Source organism: Dryobates pubescens, chromosome 2, assembly GCF_014839835.1.
Source record: "Dryobates pubescens isolate bDryPub1 chromosome 2, bDryPub1.pri, whole genome shotgun sequence".
Classification (NCBI taxonomy): Eukaryota; Metazoa; Chordata; class Aves; order Piciformes; family Picidae; genus Dryobates; species Dryobates pubescens.
The window spans coordinates 40,041,126-40,061,898 of record NC_071613.1 but is presented as its reverse complement, the minus strand read 5'-3'; the positions used below and the strand labels follow the sequence as shown (position 1 = coordinate 40,061,898).

The window sequence follows — 20,773 nt, the reverse complement described above, 5'->3', positions numbered from 1 at the left end:
ATTAAAATTACACTGCAGAGATAGTGACATCAGAAAGTTTTCACCTACAACTAGAATATTCAAGACCCATGCTTTCCTTATTCTTGGCTTCTGAATTGCATTGTTTGGAATGATAATACTGACAACATTCAAATGTATGTTTTGTATTAAATTGTTGCTTTTTAAAACTTTGGAGAAAAGATAATTTATTATTAACTAGAGAAACTGGAACAGCTCCAAATACATAATTAAATAAGGAATAGAACCACCTTGTATTATTTTTCTGAGTTATTCACATCCCTCAGGAAAGAAGATCAGAGGCCGCTTAAACTTTGATTTTTAATTTATAAGCAAAGCCATGTAAACCAAGAAAGAATACTTGAAAATATTACAAAGGGACCTTCTCTTTTTTCCCCCAACAAAAAAAGGATGTAGTGATACTGATGTCTGGTTATTTATACTATTCTGAACATAAAATGTCCTGAGCTTTTAAAGACTGAACAGCAAAGCATAATTGTAGGTAGAATAATCTGTGTTGAAGAATTGGGTTGTAATACATTAAAAGGATCTGCTCTGGTGGAAGTTGTCACTGACTTGAACAGGATTATGGTAATTTGTTAAATAATGAAACTCCAGGTTAGTTTGGAGACGGTGTAATTTGAAGGGATTTTTTTCTTTACCAAAGAAAGGTCATCTTAAACAGTTTTTGTGGCAGTGTGCAGTCTTTGTGATGGATTTTCCACTGATGCAGTGTTTCTCAGGGTGTGTCTCGCAGCCTCTGTATCTCCAGCTGCTTCAGCAGTACCCATATATGAAACTCTATTTTAATTTAGTTCAACCATGTTCATAAAACAGCATAATTTCTAATAGGAGTGCTTCTTTGCCGGTGCAGCTGTATATACTTCAAGTGGCTGTTGAATTAGGTTTATTAATTAAGGATGTGACTTTTTTTCATCTCCTTTTTGATGTATCTGCTAGGAAAATGTATTAGCATAGATGTGATGTCAGTTAGGTTTAGGTCTTTTGTTAAGTACTATGGTTTTCTACGCTGAGTTTCACATTAGTGCAGACTAATTTGCATTATTCAGACTAATAACAGCTGCAAGTACTGTAGTCTTTTCATTTCTGCACATGAATAGGAAGGTATGAGAATATCCTGCTGAATGTCTGAACATCCATATTGAGTAATAAATGGACATATGAAATGTATACAGGGCTGTAACATCTGTGCACAGTAATTAATTTTTCTGGCTTCTCACTTGAGGAATATGGTAGTTGTTTCATAATTTAACTGGTCCAGTTGCATTAGTGACCTTTTCTTTAGATCAAGCTAACACTTGACTATTTGCATCTGTAGATCCAGAGACATTACTACATGGGCAACCAAGCTCTGAAGGTCTTTGCAGCGAAAGATGATGAGGTAATGGGAACTGAAGTTTAATGCTGAAAATATTCTGCTGTGGAACAAAAAAGCATAGTAGGGTGTTAGAGATTGTCCTCTCTTTCCGTGTTAATAAAACAAATACATTTAATGCAGCTTCCTGCATTGCCCATTAGGATGAAAAGAAGTTGGATTAGACCCAAAATGAATACCTTATCTCCTGAATAATGAGAAACTGGTAAATGCTATGTTTGTGCAAGGGCATGGGGAACTGATGTTTTAGTCCATTCTCATGCAGAGCAAGTGTCCCCTGTCACTGTGTTATTCAAAACAGACCTCAACATTTTTTTAACTATTAGAGAGTTTCTTTTAATGGTCTGACTTCCCTCCCTTTATCTCTCTCCTGTAGTACATCTGAGAGCTCCACACGCCCAGTTGAAAAGGTGGGATGTGCTAGATTTAAAGTTTGCTCAGCTTTCAATGGATCCACTGTCACAATGAGATTTGACCTTTCTGCTGTTTCTTTTATTGAACATGAAAAATGCACATGTAGAAGTTACAGCTGAAATGGGAACTAGTCTTGACTGAATCAATGCTGTTGAATTCACTGTGAAGGATGTATTTCAGCAGACTAATGAGAACTTGCATGACTCTCTAGACGTTTTCTTTTTCAGAATGCAGCAGTTGCTTTTTCTGCCCTTGTCCATGCATTGGATGAGTTGAATATGGTAGCTATAGTACGTTATGCTTATGATAGAAGGTGCAACCCACAAGTTGGAGCTGCTTTTCCATACATTAAGGATAAATATGAGGTAAATTTTGTACTCTTATCTTACTGCAGTGGCCTCCATATTCCTATTCAACAAATACTAATCAACAAACTGTGTTTGAACCATATGAATTTGCAGTATTGTGTAACACCAGAAGAAACCAATGTGACTTTTCAGAGTGCTTTTAGGAAATAGTACTAAGTCTTAGGAGAGGAAGGTAATAAATAGTTTTAAGAAAACACATCGTTTTAAGAGGCACATGGAAAAATAATGCCATATGCTTCTGTTAGTGTCCTGTATATTACAGATTTAAATAGTTCTGATTTTTATTTCCATAACATATGAATAATTTCATTTTGTTATCCTGGAAATCAGAAGTTTTCTGGTGTCTATAAACAGTGCAATCATATAGTTATGTAATGATTTACCACTGTTCTCTTGCCATGTTACCGCCTGTGTCTCTGTGAACAATCCAAAGCTGCACTAGACTCTCTTTCATTTTTCTAAAGTCAAGATTAATCTCCAGGTTGCCTGGTAGTACAAAATCTGAATTTGATTGTTGGCTTGGCATTTCAAGCATGCCCAGCTATGCCGTTGTCATTAGGTTTCCAGGTCAACTGGAACTGAGGGGAGGAGCTCAGAGCATTTAAAGCTGGTGTTCAAATTCAGGTGGTTGCTTACTTGAAAAGGTTATTTTAAAGAAACAGAGAAGAAAATGAAGTCTCTTTCTTGGGGGAAAAAAGCCCCAACAAACTAGAAAAGAGAAAGTTGGGTACACAGCAGAATTGTATTAGAAATAATCTCTTTTAAAATTCTGTGATCCAGAAGCAACAGAGTCAGAATGTTTGCAGCATATGTTTGCACTGATCTTACTTGTAAGACACTACTGAAAGAGCTAAATCTGTGCAGCATGATGAAGCAATGACAAAGGTGGAGGTGGACGTAGCAATCTTCAGACTTTTGCAGGGTATAAGCTTAAAGGATTAAAAGGAATTATGTAGGATGGTATAGACTCGAGGAGGTACTTCAGTAAGGAAATTACCTGGGCTGAGAATATTAAAAAAAACAAAACCAGCTTTGGACTTTGAAACAAAGCAAGCTATGATAAAACTTCCCAAAGCACCAATATTTGGGTTATTTAAAGTTTCTCTGCTTGGAACTCTGCACAAGTAAAAGGGGTTGCGTGATCTGGGAGGTCTTTATTCCACCCACATTAAAATGGGAGTGTCACCATTGCCATATAACATAATAGTGCTGTGTTTTATTCTGCTTAAAACTGTGTTGCTCTGTAAATATTTAATTTAAGTATTTAGATACACACAAATATTACATATATGAATTTTCTTACATTTATATTGCCCCAATAAGGCACTCTTGAGATGCTTTAGAGATTTTTTTCTTCTGTCTCAGCTGTTTCTTCCTTCATTTTGCTCAGTGTCTCATCTATGTGCAGCTACCCTACATGGAAGACATAAGACAGTATATATTTTCATCCTTGAAAAACAATAAAAAATGCATTCCTACAGGTAAGGTAGTCCTTTGCTGGACAACTGAATAAAGTAATGTACTTGTCTCCCTTTTAGACACTCTGAGTTAACATGTTTTCTTTGGAAAGTCAAATATTCGATTATTTTGGTTTGAAGAAAAAACTCCAGCCCTTTGTGGTCTTGAAGTGTAAAGCCTTTGTCAAAACTTTACCTGCTTAGTTGTGGGCTGAGCAGACCTGAGGTTTTCATGTAGGTTTTTTTTCAAACTGTCCTGTTAAATGCTATCAGGCTTGGGTGGTGGGATTATTAGTCTCAAAGTATCTCTGTGGGATGGGTCTGAGATTTAGTCCTGAGATTTATACAAAGCTGGTCCTGTAGTCTGTTGCAGTATGGCCTGTTCATATGATGTACAAAGGCAGAGACTGTGTTTTTTTTTCTAGTGTGTTGTTTTTTTAAAACATGCACTTAACTGGTGTCAAGATTCAGCTGGAGAGCATCTTTGGAGAGCTATAAAACATGCAGCCATACAAAGCTTGACTTGCCATCCTGAGAATTTTGCACAGCAATAAGCACAACCAGATGTAGTTCAAAATCCACTCCCACTGCTTTAATTTGTTGTGAGATTCATTGAATGGTCCTCCGCGTGTCAGGGTTTATAAAGCATAGAGGGTTGTTTCTGCAAGAGTTTGTATTTTCTTGTCTGTAAGCAGCAGATTGAGAACAAATCTAAAACCTGTCTTACCAAAGCAATAGCTGACTATTGTGCACTGTGTTCATTTGCAATTCTAACTTTAAAAATTTATATTACGCTTTTTAGTTTTGCAAACCAACTGTTCTTGTTTTCTAAGTGGCCAATAAACAGTCTGTTGCAAATAAAAACATCTTGAAAAAGAAGAAAAATGGAAGCAGAAAGGCAGCAGTAATTGAGGTCTTGGGGAAAAAGGGAAAAAAGGCTTTATATTTACACTGTAGTCCTTAAATAAAACAGGGAGTTTATTACTGTGTCCGTTATCCACATTCTTTATTGGCATACCTATATCTGCAGTGTATTCTTTGGCATGTAATGACTTGGTCAAAATCTCACATTGTGAAGTGATTCTTCGTTTATAAACTGTATCAAGAAATGCAGCCATCTGCAAGTGAATTTTTTTGTGTGTGTGTATGTGACTGCTGCCTTAGCGGATCAGTTGTCTGCTGTGGACTCTCTGATTGATTCTATGAGTTTGATTTGTGAAGACGATGATGGAGAAACTTACGAGGACCTATTTAAGCCCAGCAAAATCCCAAACCCTCATTTTCAGAGGTTATATCAGGTGAGGTGAACTACATGGTATTTTTAAAAGACTTTTCACCTTTTTGTCTTTCTCAGATTTGTGATCTAGATTGTGAAGACAGAAATATAATTTCCTTTGCATTTCAATATGGTGGTGTCTATGTTGTCCCTGACAGAGATTTAATTATTGAAATTTCCAGTTTCCAGGAATCAAGGGAAATTACACTTGTGCTGAGATGCCTGCAACAGCATCAGTGATATTTATGGAAACCTAGACTAGACAAGTTAAAACTTGCTTAGGTATCTCAACGCTATTGCGACAATCATGGTGTAGACATAGACGCAGCCTTCAGCTTCTGGGTAAAGAGAGAAATTGACTGAAAAATAAGGGTCTCTTCAGCTTCTCGCTCTGTGTCCCTTCAAATCTTGAGCAGAGTCGTATTTCTGTGCATCATTGCACCTTGCAGTCATTCCAAAACAGATCAGTCTGAGGTGAACTTCATCAGTAGTAAATGCTGACATTTAAAATATTCCATTTGGGTATCCGAGCTGATGTATTTTATGGGCGAGCAGAACAGTTCACACTTCCTGCAGTTATTGTCTCAAGCTGTCTGCATTTTGATTTACATTCCTTTTATATCATGAAGATTTTCATTGCAACTGTGAGGATGAGAGACTTAATTATACATTGGAATTCAGATGTTCCAAAAAAAAAATGACATGGCAAATTCAAAAATAAGGAAACTCATGTCACAGTGTGTGCAGCTGCATAAATTGTGCTGTGCAGAGAATTGTATTGTATATAGAGCCATGGAGATACCATTGAGTGCACGACTCCACTCTGAAAATTGTCTAAAAAATTGGTATTACAGAAACCATGTTCATCATATCTCAACAACTCCAAGTTGATTTATTTTCAGATTACAGGCAAGAAGAAGATGCTTTTTTAAAATTAAGAAAACTTACCCTAACTTGTGAAAGCCATGCTACCTCAGCATTGTCTAAAGAACCAAAGGACCTGGGGGTCATGTGCACGTTTCAGGAATACATGTAAGCCCTCTGTCTTCAAATCCTACACTGACTGACACCCAAAGAACTCAATACTCCATTCAAATTCTGCCAGTCATATTGACTAGACAGTGTGTAACTCACTGCAAGATTTGGTCAATAGAAGCTTATTTCTGGATAAGGGCTTGAAGTGGATTGACTGTATTTTAGGAAGGATTGTAAAGCTCAAGTACTACAAAACAAATATGGCATTGCTTTTAAACAGCCTAGGGCATAGAATTTCCTCTGTTCTATTGCTGGATACAATTTTGCATTCTTTTGGTTCAGTGGATATTGCCTATCAATGAAAGATCCTTCTTTAGGTGTGCCATTTGTCTTCTGAAACAGTATGATGGTGTTGTCCCAGCAATTGACTCAAGTGCTGCTAGAAGAGAGTAACTGTGTAATTCACCATTTTCCTTAGAGAATAATAAGGTTTTTCTTAAGGGTGAACACTACTAGTGCAAAAAGTATATATTGAGTGTTTCAGTGTAGTAGGTAGTTTACAGTTCCTGTCCATAGCACTTCCAGTTTTATGAAGCCCTAAATTACCAGTCCTTTTAGTGCTTTCTTTTGGCCATGCACAGCCCCTTTGTTTTGTTTTGTCTTGTTTTTTTCCACTGGTTTCAAAACAGCTATTAATCTGTGTAAGACGAAGAAAGATTGTTCTCTCCTTTGCTGCCAACATGTTCCAGATTCTTAATATTTTGGTCTTAGGCCAGATGTTATTGCTTGTTCCTGAAGAACTACAAAGACAAATTATATATAATCTTTTGAATGTAGTAAGTAAATTGATTGGGCTGAACTCGACCTGTAAGTGGTCTGAAGAAATAACTCTGAAGGAAAGAATCAACTCCTCCTTCAATTCCTTGCTCTGTTGCCTCATGAAGATACTTGGAATGATAAGTGACAAGAGCCAGAATTTAAACAGAAACATCAAGCTAAATTATATCTCTGGAAGTAGTTGCAGGCATCAGGAAATGACAGAGTGGGTGGAAAGGAATTACTAATGCTTGCTGGAGTGGAAAATGAGGAATGTCCTATATCCAAAGTTTCAACTTTTATATCTGGCTTCCAGAAAAGCCAGTCAATTTCCATAGGTTTTGTGGTAGCAAACTTCCAGTGTAATTGGTTTAAGTTGTTCTTCTTAAATATAGGGATTTGAAGACATTTGGGAAATACAGTGCATTTTATTTGGGAGCCAGATAAAGAACTGGCTTAACAATGATTGCTCTGTACTGATGGACATCTGAGAGTCCATCAGTTTGTGGAGTTGGTGACTTGCAGCATCACATAGTTCATGGGATCCAGCAGCAGAGTCATTATGGTTCTTGTTAGACCATGTGTAAGCAACCTTAGAACTGAGCTTGTTTATAAGTGGTTGGACTGTGTGATTATGTTCTTTCAAAAAAGCAGAGTAGCATGGGGACAGATCACTCATGGAAGTCTGCAAGGACTTTTGACAGCAAATTGTCTTTTGTTGAATGTAATGGATCTGTTGGAAGGTCATTTTAAAATTATCACAAACTAGGTGTGAACTGACCTCATAAGATCCTTGTGTTGGGATTCAGTTCACAATGGTTTAACCACCCCAAAGCTCACTAGCTACTGAAAGCTGACTTGTCCATAAAATAAAAACCTTGGGAAAGTAATTGTTTTGGAGGTCATAAGCACGTGACAGTTGGGGTTGTGCAGAGCGAGTAGGTGAATGGTATAGACTAGACACTTGTCTTGTAGATGTCTGTAGCTGTCTCCTGTGATCTAAACCTTCAAATCAGGTTCCTGTAATGTTCCTAGATCCTTTCTGGAAAGAAATAAGGCAGGATGCTTTCTTGCAGTAAAGTGCTGTCCATTCATCTATTTATGTCGTTGCTTATGGAATTAATAATGTGAAAAGCCCACTTAATTACATCCATTGACCTGTATCTTAGTGTGACTTCTGTTCCTGAAAGCTGGCTGTATCTCTAGGCTGGAAATGTACTGTCTTCTCTTTGCTCTTCCTAATTTTCTTAATTTTCTGACAACTTGCCAGAATAGAAGGGTAAGTCTGGAAGCCAGTGGCAGCGTGGGTTGTATTCTAGCCATTGAAGGTAGGAGTGGGTCTTGCTGGGGCACAGAAGGAAGAGGAAGCAAGCCTAAAAGGAGGACTATTTGGGATTAGAAACTCCAAGTTAAATCTGTTAAACTTCATCTCCATTTAGCACCTGAGTTTTTGGTGGTACTTGCCATCTTGGGTTTCAGACGTTCTCATCTTCTCTGAAAACAAAAACAAGTGGAGGCTGTGGCTACTTGGTCTGCTCAGCTCTTGTATCTGAACACTTACAGATTTCAGATGCAAAAGCCTGAAAACCACATTCAGAACAGGGGACATAGTTTTTTTGCTTTGTGAGTTTAATTCAGTTCCCTCATGTTTTAATATTGCTTGGGTGTTGGTTTGGTTTTTTGCTGTTGGGTTTTTTTTTGTAACACAAGAGCCATTACTGCAGCTTCCAGCAACATTTTTATTCTCTTTCAAAATAATTATGTGTTAAATCATTACAAGTGTTTCCAAACCAGTAGCCTTGTATGACTGCCTCCTTTTGAAAGTATGCTCTAATATGGATTGGAATCTTAATGGCAGCATGAAAGCACATCAGTATTGACATGTAGCATATGGTCTGGATTTTTGTTATTGACATCTTTTCAGCATGAATAGAGGGCTTTGTTTGCTTGCCTTTTTTTTTTTTAAATTAATGTTATGTCTGACAGCTAACAAGAGAGCAAATCTCAGCTGTATTCCTAGCTTACTGAGTAGTTACCTTCATACTTGTGTTGAATTTATCCAGTACAATTGGCACGTGTACGTGCACTGCTATCTGCATGTGTATGGACATACACATCTCGACTGCTGTCTCACACTTCACAGCATTTAAGAAATAACCTACTTAGTTTTTAAAATTCTCAATGAAATTTCTGTAGCCTGCCTCATTAACCTCATCCCTCTCCCTCTGCTTGGCTCTATGACTGTTTGCACTGCCGTTACACTTGGGTGAAAGAGCTTTCTTCTCTGCCTCCTACCATCTGTTCCAACGTTGATGTACGTGTCAGGCCCCTTCATTCCCTCACTCTTTTCAAAGCTAATTTGCAAACACACCTATATTCTGTGTCTCACGTGTACACATTTGACTTCTCTTTTCCCATTTGCTCTTAAAGTGGTAAAAATTTCTTTTGTATGCATACTGAGTTTTATTGATCAAGAAGAAGTATTTTCCTTAAGGGAAAAATAACTGGGATACATGGATGAGGTATGTATCTCATTGCCTAATTTTGGAATGTATAGAAATCTCTCCCATGTGACTGTTTTATAATAGAACTTCATTGTAAAGGTAAAGAGAAGTTAAAAGGCTGAATACATGAAGATGAGTGTTTCATTCCTGTGACTTTCCTAATAATTTTCATAGAACTCATTCCAGTGAGTGTGGGAACACTCATCTGCATGAGTATTCTTGTTTAATGTAATTGTTAATCTCCTTAAACAGCTGATCATAGGACTTTGAATCCACTTGTGAGGAGGAATATTTGTCAGCAATATGAAGGTAGTTTCTTTAATGTGGAAGATGCATTTTATGTACCATATGAAGTTAGGCATGCAGACATTATATTGGAAGCACATTAACTAGAAGTCTTTTCTTTGCTGAAATTGCTTCTTGCAGTGTTTGCAGCATAAGGCTTTTCACCCCAGTGAGCCACTGCCACCAGTTGAAGAGCACCTTTTAGAGATGCTGGAGATGCCCTGTGTGGTAAAAGAAAGGTGTCAGGCTCCTCTCGAAAAAATAAAAGCACTTTTCCCCCTAAAGGAAGTTGGCAAGAAAAAAGAAGAGAAGACTGCTCAAGACATCTTCAAAGAAAAGTAAGTTGGGAGCTGTATTATGGATTATTTCTGAAACTTTTTTTTTTTACACTTCAAATTGTTTTTGTTGGATGAAGCAGGCTCAGCCTTTTGAGCATAAGATCAGTGAGTTACATAGTGAAGAAATATTGATGGGTGGAGAGTATTGTGGTACTACAGTGTGTCTGGAGTATTTTGTGAATAGTGGTGATCTTGCTGTTGTGGGGCATGCCACGTAAGGAACCAGTCCGTAGCTTCCTCATGTGTCTGTTGTCACAGAATCACATAATCCATCAGGTTGGAAGGGACCTCAGGAGGTTTCTTGTTCAACCTGCTCCTCAAGGCAGAGCCACGTACAAAATCTGAACAGGTACCTCAGTGCTTCATCTAGGGATGGAGACTGCACATCCTCTCTGAGCAACCTGTGGCATTGCTTACCATCTCCTGGTTTAACAAACTGTCCTACTGGTAGTTAAAAAATACCTCAAATAAGAATAACAGAGGATCTAATTTAGCTGAGAATAAATGCTGCAAAGCTTTAAATTAGCTGTGAAGATGAGTCTTCCTTCTCAGCAAGCTTGATTTAGGTTCTGCAGCTTCATTATTATCTGCTGTGCAATAAATTTGGATGTCTTGTAAAATCAAACTGTTCTGGACTCTTCCAGGAACATCTATTGTCTGAAGAAATTATAAGATTGTTTTGTTTTGTTTTGCTATTGCCTATGCTATGTTGGCTTTATTTGTACTACAGATAAGAGAATTAAATGCTTGATTGCCACTGCATTGGTACTGTCACCCCAGCCAAGTCAATTCACTCAAAGAAAATCAGCTTCTTAAATCTTAATTTATTGAATGTCTATAATAAAACTAGTGGGTCCCCTGGGATGTTGAAGAGTTCTCAGTTAGCTCCTTCTCTCCCTCCCTTTTGTGATTTTTAGCAAGTCCTTTCAGTGCTAGGAACAAGACCTCTGAGCCATTTGGAGGCTTTGCTTAACTGAGCTGTCATATATCCTTTACCTTTGGTTGGCTAGGGCCTCTTCAGCATTTTATCTCTGGGATGACATGACACAGGACTTCTCACGTTACTGCTCTGGAGTAATTGTGTTTCTGTGTACAGACTGGAAAACACCTTGCTTTTTATTTTGTTCATTGTTGTGCCTGCCTGTCTTGCCTTGCTGTATCTGTGAATTCATACTAACTACATTTCTCTTGTCCTTGCTCTGTGCCCCAGTTTCTTTGTTTCTCTGTGTGTATACATAGCACACATTTTTATGTGTATTTTTAAAAGCGATAGAACCCGTTTAAAAACAAAAAAGGAAAAATTGGGTTCAGACAAGCTAGAGGGAAGAATTTAAACCAAACCAGTGACCCATTACTGGTAGTTGCTTAAAAACTTATCACCCCGAAGGCATCAGTTTGCCAAGCAAGAAGGAAAGCTGTTTTGTTTAAAAAACAGCTTCTTTTAAAGGAGTGATGAAAGCAGCTATAAAAGTAGTTGTGATAGAAATTGATGTATGGCAGTAAAATTATCTAAAAAATTAGGAAGGGAAGCAAAAGGGTGCAGACAACTCTAAGAAGAAGAGAAAATGGTAATAGGATTTTTAAAAGTTGCAAAAAAATTAAAAATGGCCTTGCTATAATAAATGTGAGCAGTAGTATTGTCACTACTACAATAGAAGTGTTAACTATGGTTTTGTTCTGTGCGTGGGGAAAAGCTGCATAATACAGTTAAATCACTTGATAAAGTGAACTAAAGTTGGCTAGAGGCTCTCCTGACCATTATTTCTGTTTTCCAAAACTGATTTGTGTCTCTTATCATTATACTGACCAGATTAATCTGTGCTTAGTTTTTAAGGTCTAATGGGATTAAGGGACAAGAAATGTGGGCATAATATCTTAATACAGATTTTATTGTTCAGCATTCATTTGTTCCACTTTTGCAAAGCTCTCTGTAGTTTTAAAAAATCCAGTAAAGTAGAAAGCATTTCACTTTTTCCTTCTTAGGCTGGCTTTGGAGAGGCTGTTACCTCATTCAGCTTTGCAGTACAAGAGAGGCTTCTGCATAAATGCAGAAGTGAGTGTTTTAAATTAATCTTGTATTTTATTAATTTTTCTCAAATAGTAGTCACACATTTCACAGTTCAGAAACACTGCTAATCAGTGCCCTACCAGTAATAGATTCTAAATGTCAGATCCTGGGCTGGCATAAATGGGTATGGATTGATTAGTTTCTGCTGTACTGCACTGGTTAATGACAGCTATAGATTTGATCCTAGGCAGTTAAATGCAGCAGCATCATTTATGTTCTTTTCCATCCTCCAATCCCAAAGCATTTTGAATAAAAATAACGCAGGAAGAAGAAGATGGCAAGACATTGCAATTGATTGCTAAACACCCTTGGGGAAAAATACTTGCACCTTTCATCAAACTGTGTCACTCTGCAAGAACTTGCTTCAAGTAGAAGTACTGAACTGCCTGGTGGTAGCTAACTTGTTCAAGGTCAGCCAGAAAATCAACAAAAGTTGAGAATGAAGCAAGGTGTCCTACTCTTGTCTTGAGGCATAACCAGAGTCATCATTCCTTGTAGAGTGATAAGTAAGGTTATGTTGGATGACAGGAGGTGCTGAGGAGAAGAGATTTCATTTTAATAGTGTCAAAATTAAGTAAAGGACAGAGAAGCCTCCTGAAACAAAGTGGGATAGACACTTGATTGTATAGTAGGGCGAGAGTGTGCTATGCAAGGTCTGTGCAATTTTTTTCTCATAGTTAATTGCCTTCATATCATGCAATGTGATTTTAAAAGTCAATTCTAACCTTGTAGAATGCAAAGTGGCACCTGTACCAGAATCTTTGGAAGTTCCTTCTTTTCACTGCAGTAGTAGAAAAACTTCTTACTTTGTTTTGGGATTCCTTGAACATAAATACTGCCGTTTAGATCACTGTGCAGCTTTCAGTCATTCTTAAACTGAAATCGATTCTTATCTGTCAGTGGCCTGTCACATTAAGTGATGCAGAACACTGTGTCTGATTTTCTTCCCTTTTTGTGGTTACCTGCATTTTCTTCTGTGGCCAAGGTGTGCTTTAAAGTGGCGCATTAGATGTGCCTAGTTTGAGTGTACACCTTGGTATATGTTACCTGTGAGAACAAAGCAGGAAAGTAGCCTAAAATCACAATTAGCATTTTAAAAATAACAAATAGGCTTCTCCTAAGAGTGTTCATATCTACTTAACTGGGGTTTGTCTATCAGGTTTGGACTGCTGTAAGTGGAATTTTATAAAGCTCTTGTGTGCTGATGGGGAATGTAGGTCGTTAGACTCAAAAGCCCCAAACAGGTTTGTAGTAGCTATCAATTCCAAGACAGGAGCTAGCAGGTAATTTTTGAACAGTAAATTAATGTCTTGCTTAACTGTTAAGTTTGGCTTGCCTTCTCATTTTTAGAACAAATTTGGTGAGAATACCAAATGTTCCGTAATATATTGTAAGTTATATACTGTAAATGGTCAAGGTTAAGTCAATATACAGGTTCCAAACAAAATCGTTTGAGATATTCTGCATTGAGAAAGGTAGGAAAATTCACACCTGCTATAAGCATAAATAATAATAAGCATAAATAATCTTACATTTTCAACAACTGATGCCTTTGCTTTATGCTAAGATAAAGTTTGATCTCTGTACTGTCTGCTTTGTGCAGCCTTGGTTTAGTGTTAATTTTGGAACAGTTATATAATGAATTTTTGTTCGGTGTATAGTTCGTTAATTTACTCACTCCCTGCTTAGGAGGAGGGGCAGTTTACTCCAAGTGTTTACATCTATTTTTGTCCTTCTCATTTGCAGCAGTGAAGATGAACCTAACCCTAAGAAACCAAAAATTGAAGATGAGGATGGTAGCTTTAGCATCATAAAACTTGCTGAAGGCAACGTTACCTCTGTAAGCATGCTTTTACAAATATGGTTATTAAGGGAGAAGATTCATTGCTTTAAGTGTATTATAGTGAAAATACAGAATTCCTGATTAAATGTGAGTTTCTAGCTAAAACATAACTGAAATGCTTTCTACTTGTAGATTGGAGACTCTCTGCAAGACATTGTAAAGACACCTTTCTCTGCCCTTAGGCATAGGCTGGCACAAGTTTCCATCAGCCTTGTATGTCTTAGGATAAAATCCTCCACTGTTGTCTAAGAGCTGTAAAGGGCACACCTGAGGATCTGAAGAATAGGGAATCTCAGAGTTGGGGCTCAGTGGTTGAGTTTTGTTCTTGCTTTCTTTCATATCATCTGCAATGTAGAAATTCCCTCTGTATCAACAGTATTGCTGTGATTTTAGAGGTGTTCTCTGCATTGGTCCTAAATCACAACTTTGGCTTTATCTTGCTGCTACAGCTAACTTCATTCCAAGATGTTGTATATGTGGGTAGATGAAACCATTATCATAACTGTGCACCTTCCTTTATGTGGTTTTTCCATATTACAGGAAGAAGAATTTTCAAATGTGCTATGCTTTAGGGCTGATTTTTAAAATGCATGACTGAAATTTCCTGAAAAGTGACACTGCCAGGTTTAAAATAAAAAAAACCAACAAACCAAAAACAAAGAAAAGAGACCAAGCAATCTTATTGAAAGATCTATGAATTATTTAGTCAAGAAACCATAAAAAAGTCAAATTAGGGGAATTTTTATTCCTGAGAGGAATTTTAAGCAATGTAATTTTTTTTTTCTGAAGTAAGTATTTATATTTAGAATAGAATAGAATAAACCAAGTTGGAAGAGACCTTTGAGATCATCGTGTCCAACCAATTATCCAACCCACCCAATCAACTAAACCATGCAACCAAGCACCCTATCAAGTCTCCTCCTAAACACCTCCAATGATGGTGACTCCCACCACCTCCCCAGGCAGCCCATTCCAATGGGCAATCACTCTCTCTGTGTAGAATTTCTTCCTAACACCCAGCCTAAACCTCACCTATTTGACCTATGTTTAGTTCCTTTGTAAGGTTTCTGCACTTGTGTGCCAATTTAGAGGTTAGGCTTTAAGATATCAAACTAGCATAAAAAGGGTAGATGAATTGATTGAAAGCTTTTAATTTTGATCTTCCTATTGGAGGGACAAACCAATGATTCTGTACCCACGTGCCTGTGTGCTCCCACTCCTTATTAAGCATTTACCAAGATTAGTGAGAGGTCTGTGCTCCAGAAAGTCTCAAAGCTGAACTGGCAGATAACCTGAATTACTGTGCTTCTGACTTCTACACCCCAGAGAACATGGTTGCCTTATAGCAGTGTGTGTCCCTCTTGCTTATTTTATAAGTAAGCTTTGCTAGGAGTACTGCATTTTAACACACTTGGTGAGACTTGCATTTTATGAGTCCGTATGCAAAGAAATGCAGAGCTTCTGTTTCCATATGAAAATAAACAGAAATGGAAATATTCTTGTTGCCTTGCAAGAAGAAGGAGATGGATATTGGCAGACATTTGTATAATCTCTGGACCTTTTATAGGTTGGCAGTGTTAACCCAGCAGAAGATTTCCGAATTCTGGTGAGGCAGAAAAATGGTGACTTCAAAGATGGTAAATTACTTTTATCTCTCTGATTTATATTTATTAGCATCCTCAGGGTTCAGTGAAAGCAATCCCCTTCTGTAAGCAAAAGTTGCTAATGCTGAGGTGCTCTGGCATTTGCTGCTTAGCTTCTACTGCCACTCAGCACAGAATGGTGTCGCTCATAATTCCCATGTCAGTACCTGCTTTTGCCATTGGAAAGTCTCAGTTGCCCATGTTTGTCTAAGAAGGTGTTGTGGTTTGAGCCTTACCCGGAATTTAAGAGCTCAGATGATGGCAGGACTGAGAACTCCTCCTCCCCCTTCCTTTTTCCCAATAGGGGAAAAAAAAAAAAAAAGAAAGAAAAGGAAGGAATAGGGGGGAAAAAGGGAAGTAAAAGGTTAAAAAGAGGGGTAAGGAAAAAGGGGAGGAGGCAAATCTACCAGGAAATAATTTGGAGTTGGTTTGGAAGTAGAGAAGTAAATTTTTTTTCTTTAAACAATATATATACATACATATATATATATATATATATATATACACACACACATAATAATAACAGGAAGTGTTCATAAGGGTAAGGAATAAGGATGAATAGGAAAATCTACAAAACCAAGTTTGGCTAGCCTTGTATTTCCCCTGATGTATGTTGATTGCTGTCCTTTGGAGAAATGTGGATGTGGCAGGGAGAAGACCAGACCTGACCACGTGGCAGAACCAGGAAGCTAGCAGTGGTTCTTGGTCCTTCTGCGCAGGCGAGGCAGGAGCAAAAGAGAGAAAATGGTCACCGCACCCTCCCCTTTATAGTCTTGCTGGACAGGAAGGGGGAGTGGAACAGACTAACTTAGACCCCAGGGGACCCCTCCAGGGGGCAGTGGGGAAGGAATCAAATCCACCTGGATCAGGTTTCTTTAATCCCCAGGGAGAGCAGGGCTCTCGCAATCCTCCCCCTCCCAGGATAGGTGCAACCCAGCACAGAAGGCATTAGGCAATTACACTGAAGCATTTAAACAGCTCAGGTGTTTCTAACAGAAACTCCCTTGGTACTTACCCTATTTGAATGAGACAGCCTATCCACTTCTTATCTGGCTTCATGGGATCTTTCTGGCTTGAAGTGGAGGGCTGTTGGCCACACATGGTGTGAGAAATGCATTCTGCAGTCTATGAAAAAATAAGAATCTGATGCCTGGGATTTAAATCTTACTGCCTGTTGAGAGCAGGAGAAAGCACAGGTGAATTTAGGGTATATTGAACAGGTAGCATGTGACTCTTAAAGATGAGAGGAGCTTCTGTATATATTTGCATATATGCACTTAATATATTCTCAGTGTACAGCAAGACAGGGTTTTGATGCAGAAATGACAAAGAAGACAAAGCACAGATCAACCACTGTCTTGCATTCCCTGTCTGAAAAATATAATGGAGTTGTCATTGTGCTAGAATGGTAATTCCCTACTGGAATAGCTGTACAGAGATATATGTAATCCAAAGGTATATTAAAAAGACTGCACACGATGGATTTGGTCTTTTTTTCCTTTTAAAGGCTGATTTGAAGGTTGTGTCAACATAAACCTCATCTGCTGAATAGCCACTAATGTAGCATTTCTTTCCAGTGAAAAAGATTTGCAGAGGTGCTGAAGGGAGCTGCTAGATGTTTCAACAAAGCCTATGGTCCTTTTGGACATAGCTCGAGTAGTATATTGATTTTTCATGCAGGCTGTTAAAGCCTACAGAGCTAATTCTCTCCAGAATTTCCAGATTTATAAAGCAGCTAGCCAGCTTTTTACATGGATTTCACATTAGTTATTTGAAAAAAATATTTCTGATTGTGTTCTCAAATCTCAGATATACAAAGATGCAGTAAAAAAAGGCATTGTGCAACATCTTAGAATCAGAAACAGTTGACTGCTTTGTTACAGCAATTAATTTTGTCATGTAGAAAAGCTTTAAGGCACAAATAAGTACAGTGATTAACCTTGAGGATGATTTAACTACAGAGCACTTAAATATGTCCACTGGTTAGCTGTGCTGGAGATAACTGCAGTACATTTGGATGGCTTGTGAAATTTTGAGCACTTTTATTTTCTATGTGATCTGCTCTGTAGTTACAAGATGTAGCAGAATGTAGGCACCAATCTAAAGGAGAGATGGAAGCCACTATAAATAAAAATATGTTCTGGCTTTTTTTTTTTTTTTACTTTGTCCTTCTGCATAATTCTTTTTCTGCTTTGGAGCCTTTTAGGTAGCTTAATATATAAAACATTATGGGCATGTTTTTAATGGCTTGCTTGCTGTACTGCGTTCTGGTTATGTAAACAGTAAATTCTACCTTAAAACTATTCAGTGGTTCTAAGGGGGTCTTTGTTGGCATAATTTTGTATCCTGTTTAATGCTGAAACTTCTTTTTTTCCCCTCTGCTAGAATGTATGGGAAATGTAAAATCTCCTACCAGGAAAAGATAATATGTGGCATTCAAATATTTTATTGGAAGAAGATAACCTAACCCATGAACCCAAACATTTTATGCATCAGGATGCAGACAGGAGAACTAGTTTGTGTCATGCATTGCTTCATTCTTGTATATAAAGAGCATCCAGTGTGGTCTTCCAAACTAAATAGAGCCTATGTTCTCATTTTGAAACAAAATAGAAACAAAGTTCCTCCACAGGGAGGAGAAAGCATTTCAACTGTGAGATTGGGGATTTGGTTTTTTTTTTTTTAGTATATAGAGAAGTTACAGCAAAAGGAAGAATTGTACTTTAATCACTGACAGTACAGTAACTTTTTAATTAAGCTACAGGTTAATGGCACACATCTTCAGTCCACAGCAAGTGTCTCACCAAAATGATGGTTATCAAAAGCCATGTATGGCAAGGAGAATTTTTAGGTTTCTAAAGTCCCAATCATAGAAATTTAGTGCAAATGCATCTCTTGCAGTGGCCTGGCTGGGATCTGATGATCAGGGTTTGTGTCATTCATAGAAGTCACCTAAGTGCAATTTAGACAGCCTGTGTCTGATAGAATAGAATAGAATTAACCAGGTTGGAAAAGACCTTTGAGATCATTGAGTCCAACCTAACATCCAACACTGTCTAATCAACTAAACCTTGGCACCAAGTGCCCCACCCAGTCTCTTCCTAAACACCTTCAGTGATGGCGACTCCATCACCTCCCTGGGCAGCCCATTCCAATGGCCAATCACTCTTTATGGGAAGAACTTTCTAACATCCAGCCTAAACCTCCCCTGGTGCAGCTTGCGACTGTGTCCTCTTGTTCTGGTGCTGGTTGCCTGGGAGAAGAGACCAACCCCCACCTGGCTACAGCCTCCCTTCAGGTAGTTGTAGAGATGCTGCATCCCACAGAAGACCAGAGCAGAAGAAATGATGTGTTCGCTGTTAGGGAGAACTGAGTTACTAATTAATAATGTTTTTAGAAACTCTAAGAGTTTTAAATTGGTAAGGGTCAGAGGGATAGGTTTTCTGAGACTGGCAGCTCACCTCCTAAAACAGTATTTAACTTTGGTTTTAGTTGACATCAGTGTAGGTTATTACAGTAGGGACCCATTTATGATTTATGTGATGAGTTGTGTCAACTTACTGGTTAATGTTGATTGCTCATGTAACTAGTATTGTCCTTCCCCTCCAGATAGCTTTACTTTTTATTTGTATTCCTACCCAAAGAGGTGTCATTTTATGCAAGTCTTATTTTGAGCAGGTTGCAAGTGCACAGTCATCACAGAGAGCAGTCTTCTGATAACAGCTTCTGACATTTTTGTCAATGAATGCAAATAACATAGATTAGTTTGCCTGAGCAGAATCTAATTGTTACTCCCAAGGGTGTACAATGAGTTTCTTCATTGCTGTGGCTCTGCAAAGAAGATTCTCAAATGCAGTGAGTGCTTGCCGTCATTGTAATGTGAAAGGAGTAGCCACATGACTACCAGTTCATCCTGTTGGACTATTTAAATCCATGTCTGCATTTCTGGAGAGCAGAAAGTGTCTGATACTCTGTGTTGTATTTTCATAGGCTTCTGCAGAATATAAGATGTCTTAATGGGGAGCAAAAAAACCCCCAAACTGATATTGACCCATACGTGGGTTGGTTGTTTGCTTGGTTTTTTTGGTTTATAAATTTTCTGTGTGAGTTCAAAGGCCAGATTTTATTGCATTGTACAGGACTTCTGTCTGAGAACACGATGTCTCAAGTCCTGCAGTTGACAGCACTTTTTTTTAGTGGTTGTCAGCAAAGAGAGAAATCTACGATGACAGCTCTACAGTTTATGGACCTAAGAAAAACCACCCAGAGACAAATTGTACCAAACTCTTTATTTTTATATTTAAAGCAAGTTTGTTGATATTTTTATTCCTAGGAATTTCTAGGAAAATGAAAGTATTTACATGTGTAGATTTCAGCCAATACTCTGTTTGTGCCTGAGGTGTCACACTTTTGCCATGGCTTGTAGATAGCTTCTTGAATAAAATGTAAAACACAGGGTTTGCACTGGATGCTTTGTATGCATAAAAGAATTGTGTCATAAAAGAACTGTGTATAAGATATTTGCAGTGAGAATTTGTTAAATCAATGCAACAAGGATGATACTTTATCACAGTTTTTGTTGGCATATGCCTTTGCAGTTCATCTGCATTTTTATCTTACTGTGTGTTTTTATATATTTCAGAGACTATTCATGCTCTACTGCTAGGTAGGCCAAATGCAATGACTGGTTTGATGAAAATTATTCAATCATTAGAAGAGTATTTGCAAACCAAATACTTGAGTATATAAAAACACTTTGAAGTTTTCTGTATGTCTGCTTCACAGAGAAGATGAAGCCAGATTCATCTTTGCAGGGCATAGCAGTTGGGTGAGATGCAAAGCTCTGAGTTGCAACAAACAGAATTTGAATTAGGTGTTAGGAGCAAAAAAATAATAAAAATCACAATGAGGGTAGTCAGATACAGAAAGAGAGGGCCAGAGGACTTGGCTACTCTCCAGCTTTGGAGCTACTCAGAAATCAAGTCTGTGAAGCAGTGAGCAACCTGATCAGTAGAAACCCTGATTTGAGGAGGGATTTGGGCTGTATGTCCTTCAGACATTCTCATCCGTGTGCATAGACCATTTAGAGACATGATTCCAAAACTGAGCAGCACCTCATAAGGCACTGGAATAGTTCAACAGCTCTTAATCTTAAAATTCTTATTTCTTGCCTTAAAGGAAGTCTTTAAAAATAAGGACAGTTTTTGGTTTAGAATCTCTTCAGTTGCAAAAAGATGATACTTACAAAGCAGTACTTTAATTATCAGGTGGTTTAACTGATTTGTTAGTGACTCTTACTTTAAGCTCTGGCCATGAATGCAAATCATTACCACTACCAGTGGATAAATCAAACAATTGGCTGTAACAGAAGTTTTTGGTCTACAGAAAGAACT

At 37.9% G+C, this 20,773-nt stretch overlaps 1 protein-coding gene across 1 annotated transcript in view; it reads left to right on the top strand.

Moving 5' to 3' along the window:
• Nucleotides 1-20,773, top strand: part of XRCC5 (X-ray repair cross complementing 5) — a 53,683-nt gene that overhangs the window by 20,839 nt on the left and 12,071 nt on the right. The window contains exons 10-16 of the mRNA XM_054173461.1: nt 1,337-1,399; nt 2,035-2,172; nt 3,566-3,656; nt 4,797-4,930; nt 9,630-9,826; nt 13,641-13,734; nt 15,305-15,374. Of these exons, the coding sequence (XP_054029436.1) occupies nt 1,337-1,399; nt 2,035-2,172; nt 3,566-3,656; nt 4,797-4,930; nt 9,630-9,826; nt 13,641-13,734; nt 15,305-15,374 (787 nt within the window). The remainder of the gene's footprint in view (nt 1-1,336; nt 1,400-2,034; nt 2,173-3,565; nt 3,657-4,796; nt 4,931-9,629; nt 9,827-13,640; nt 13,735-15,304; nt 15,375-20,773) is intronic.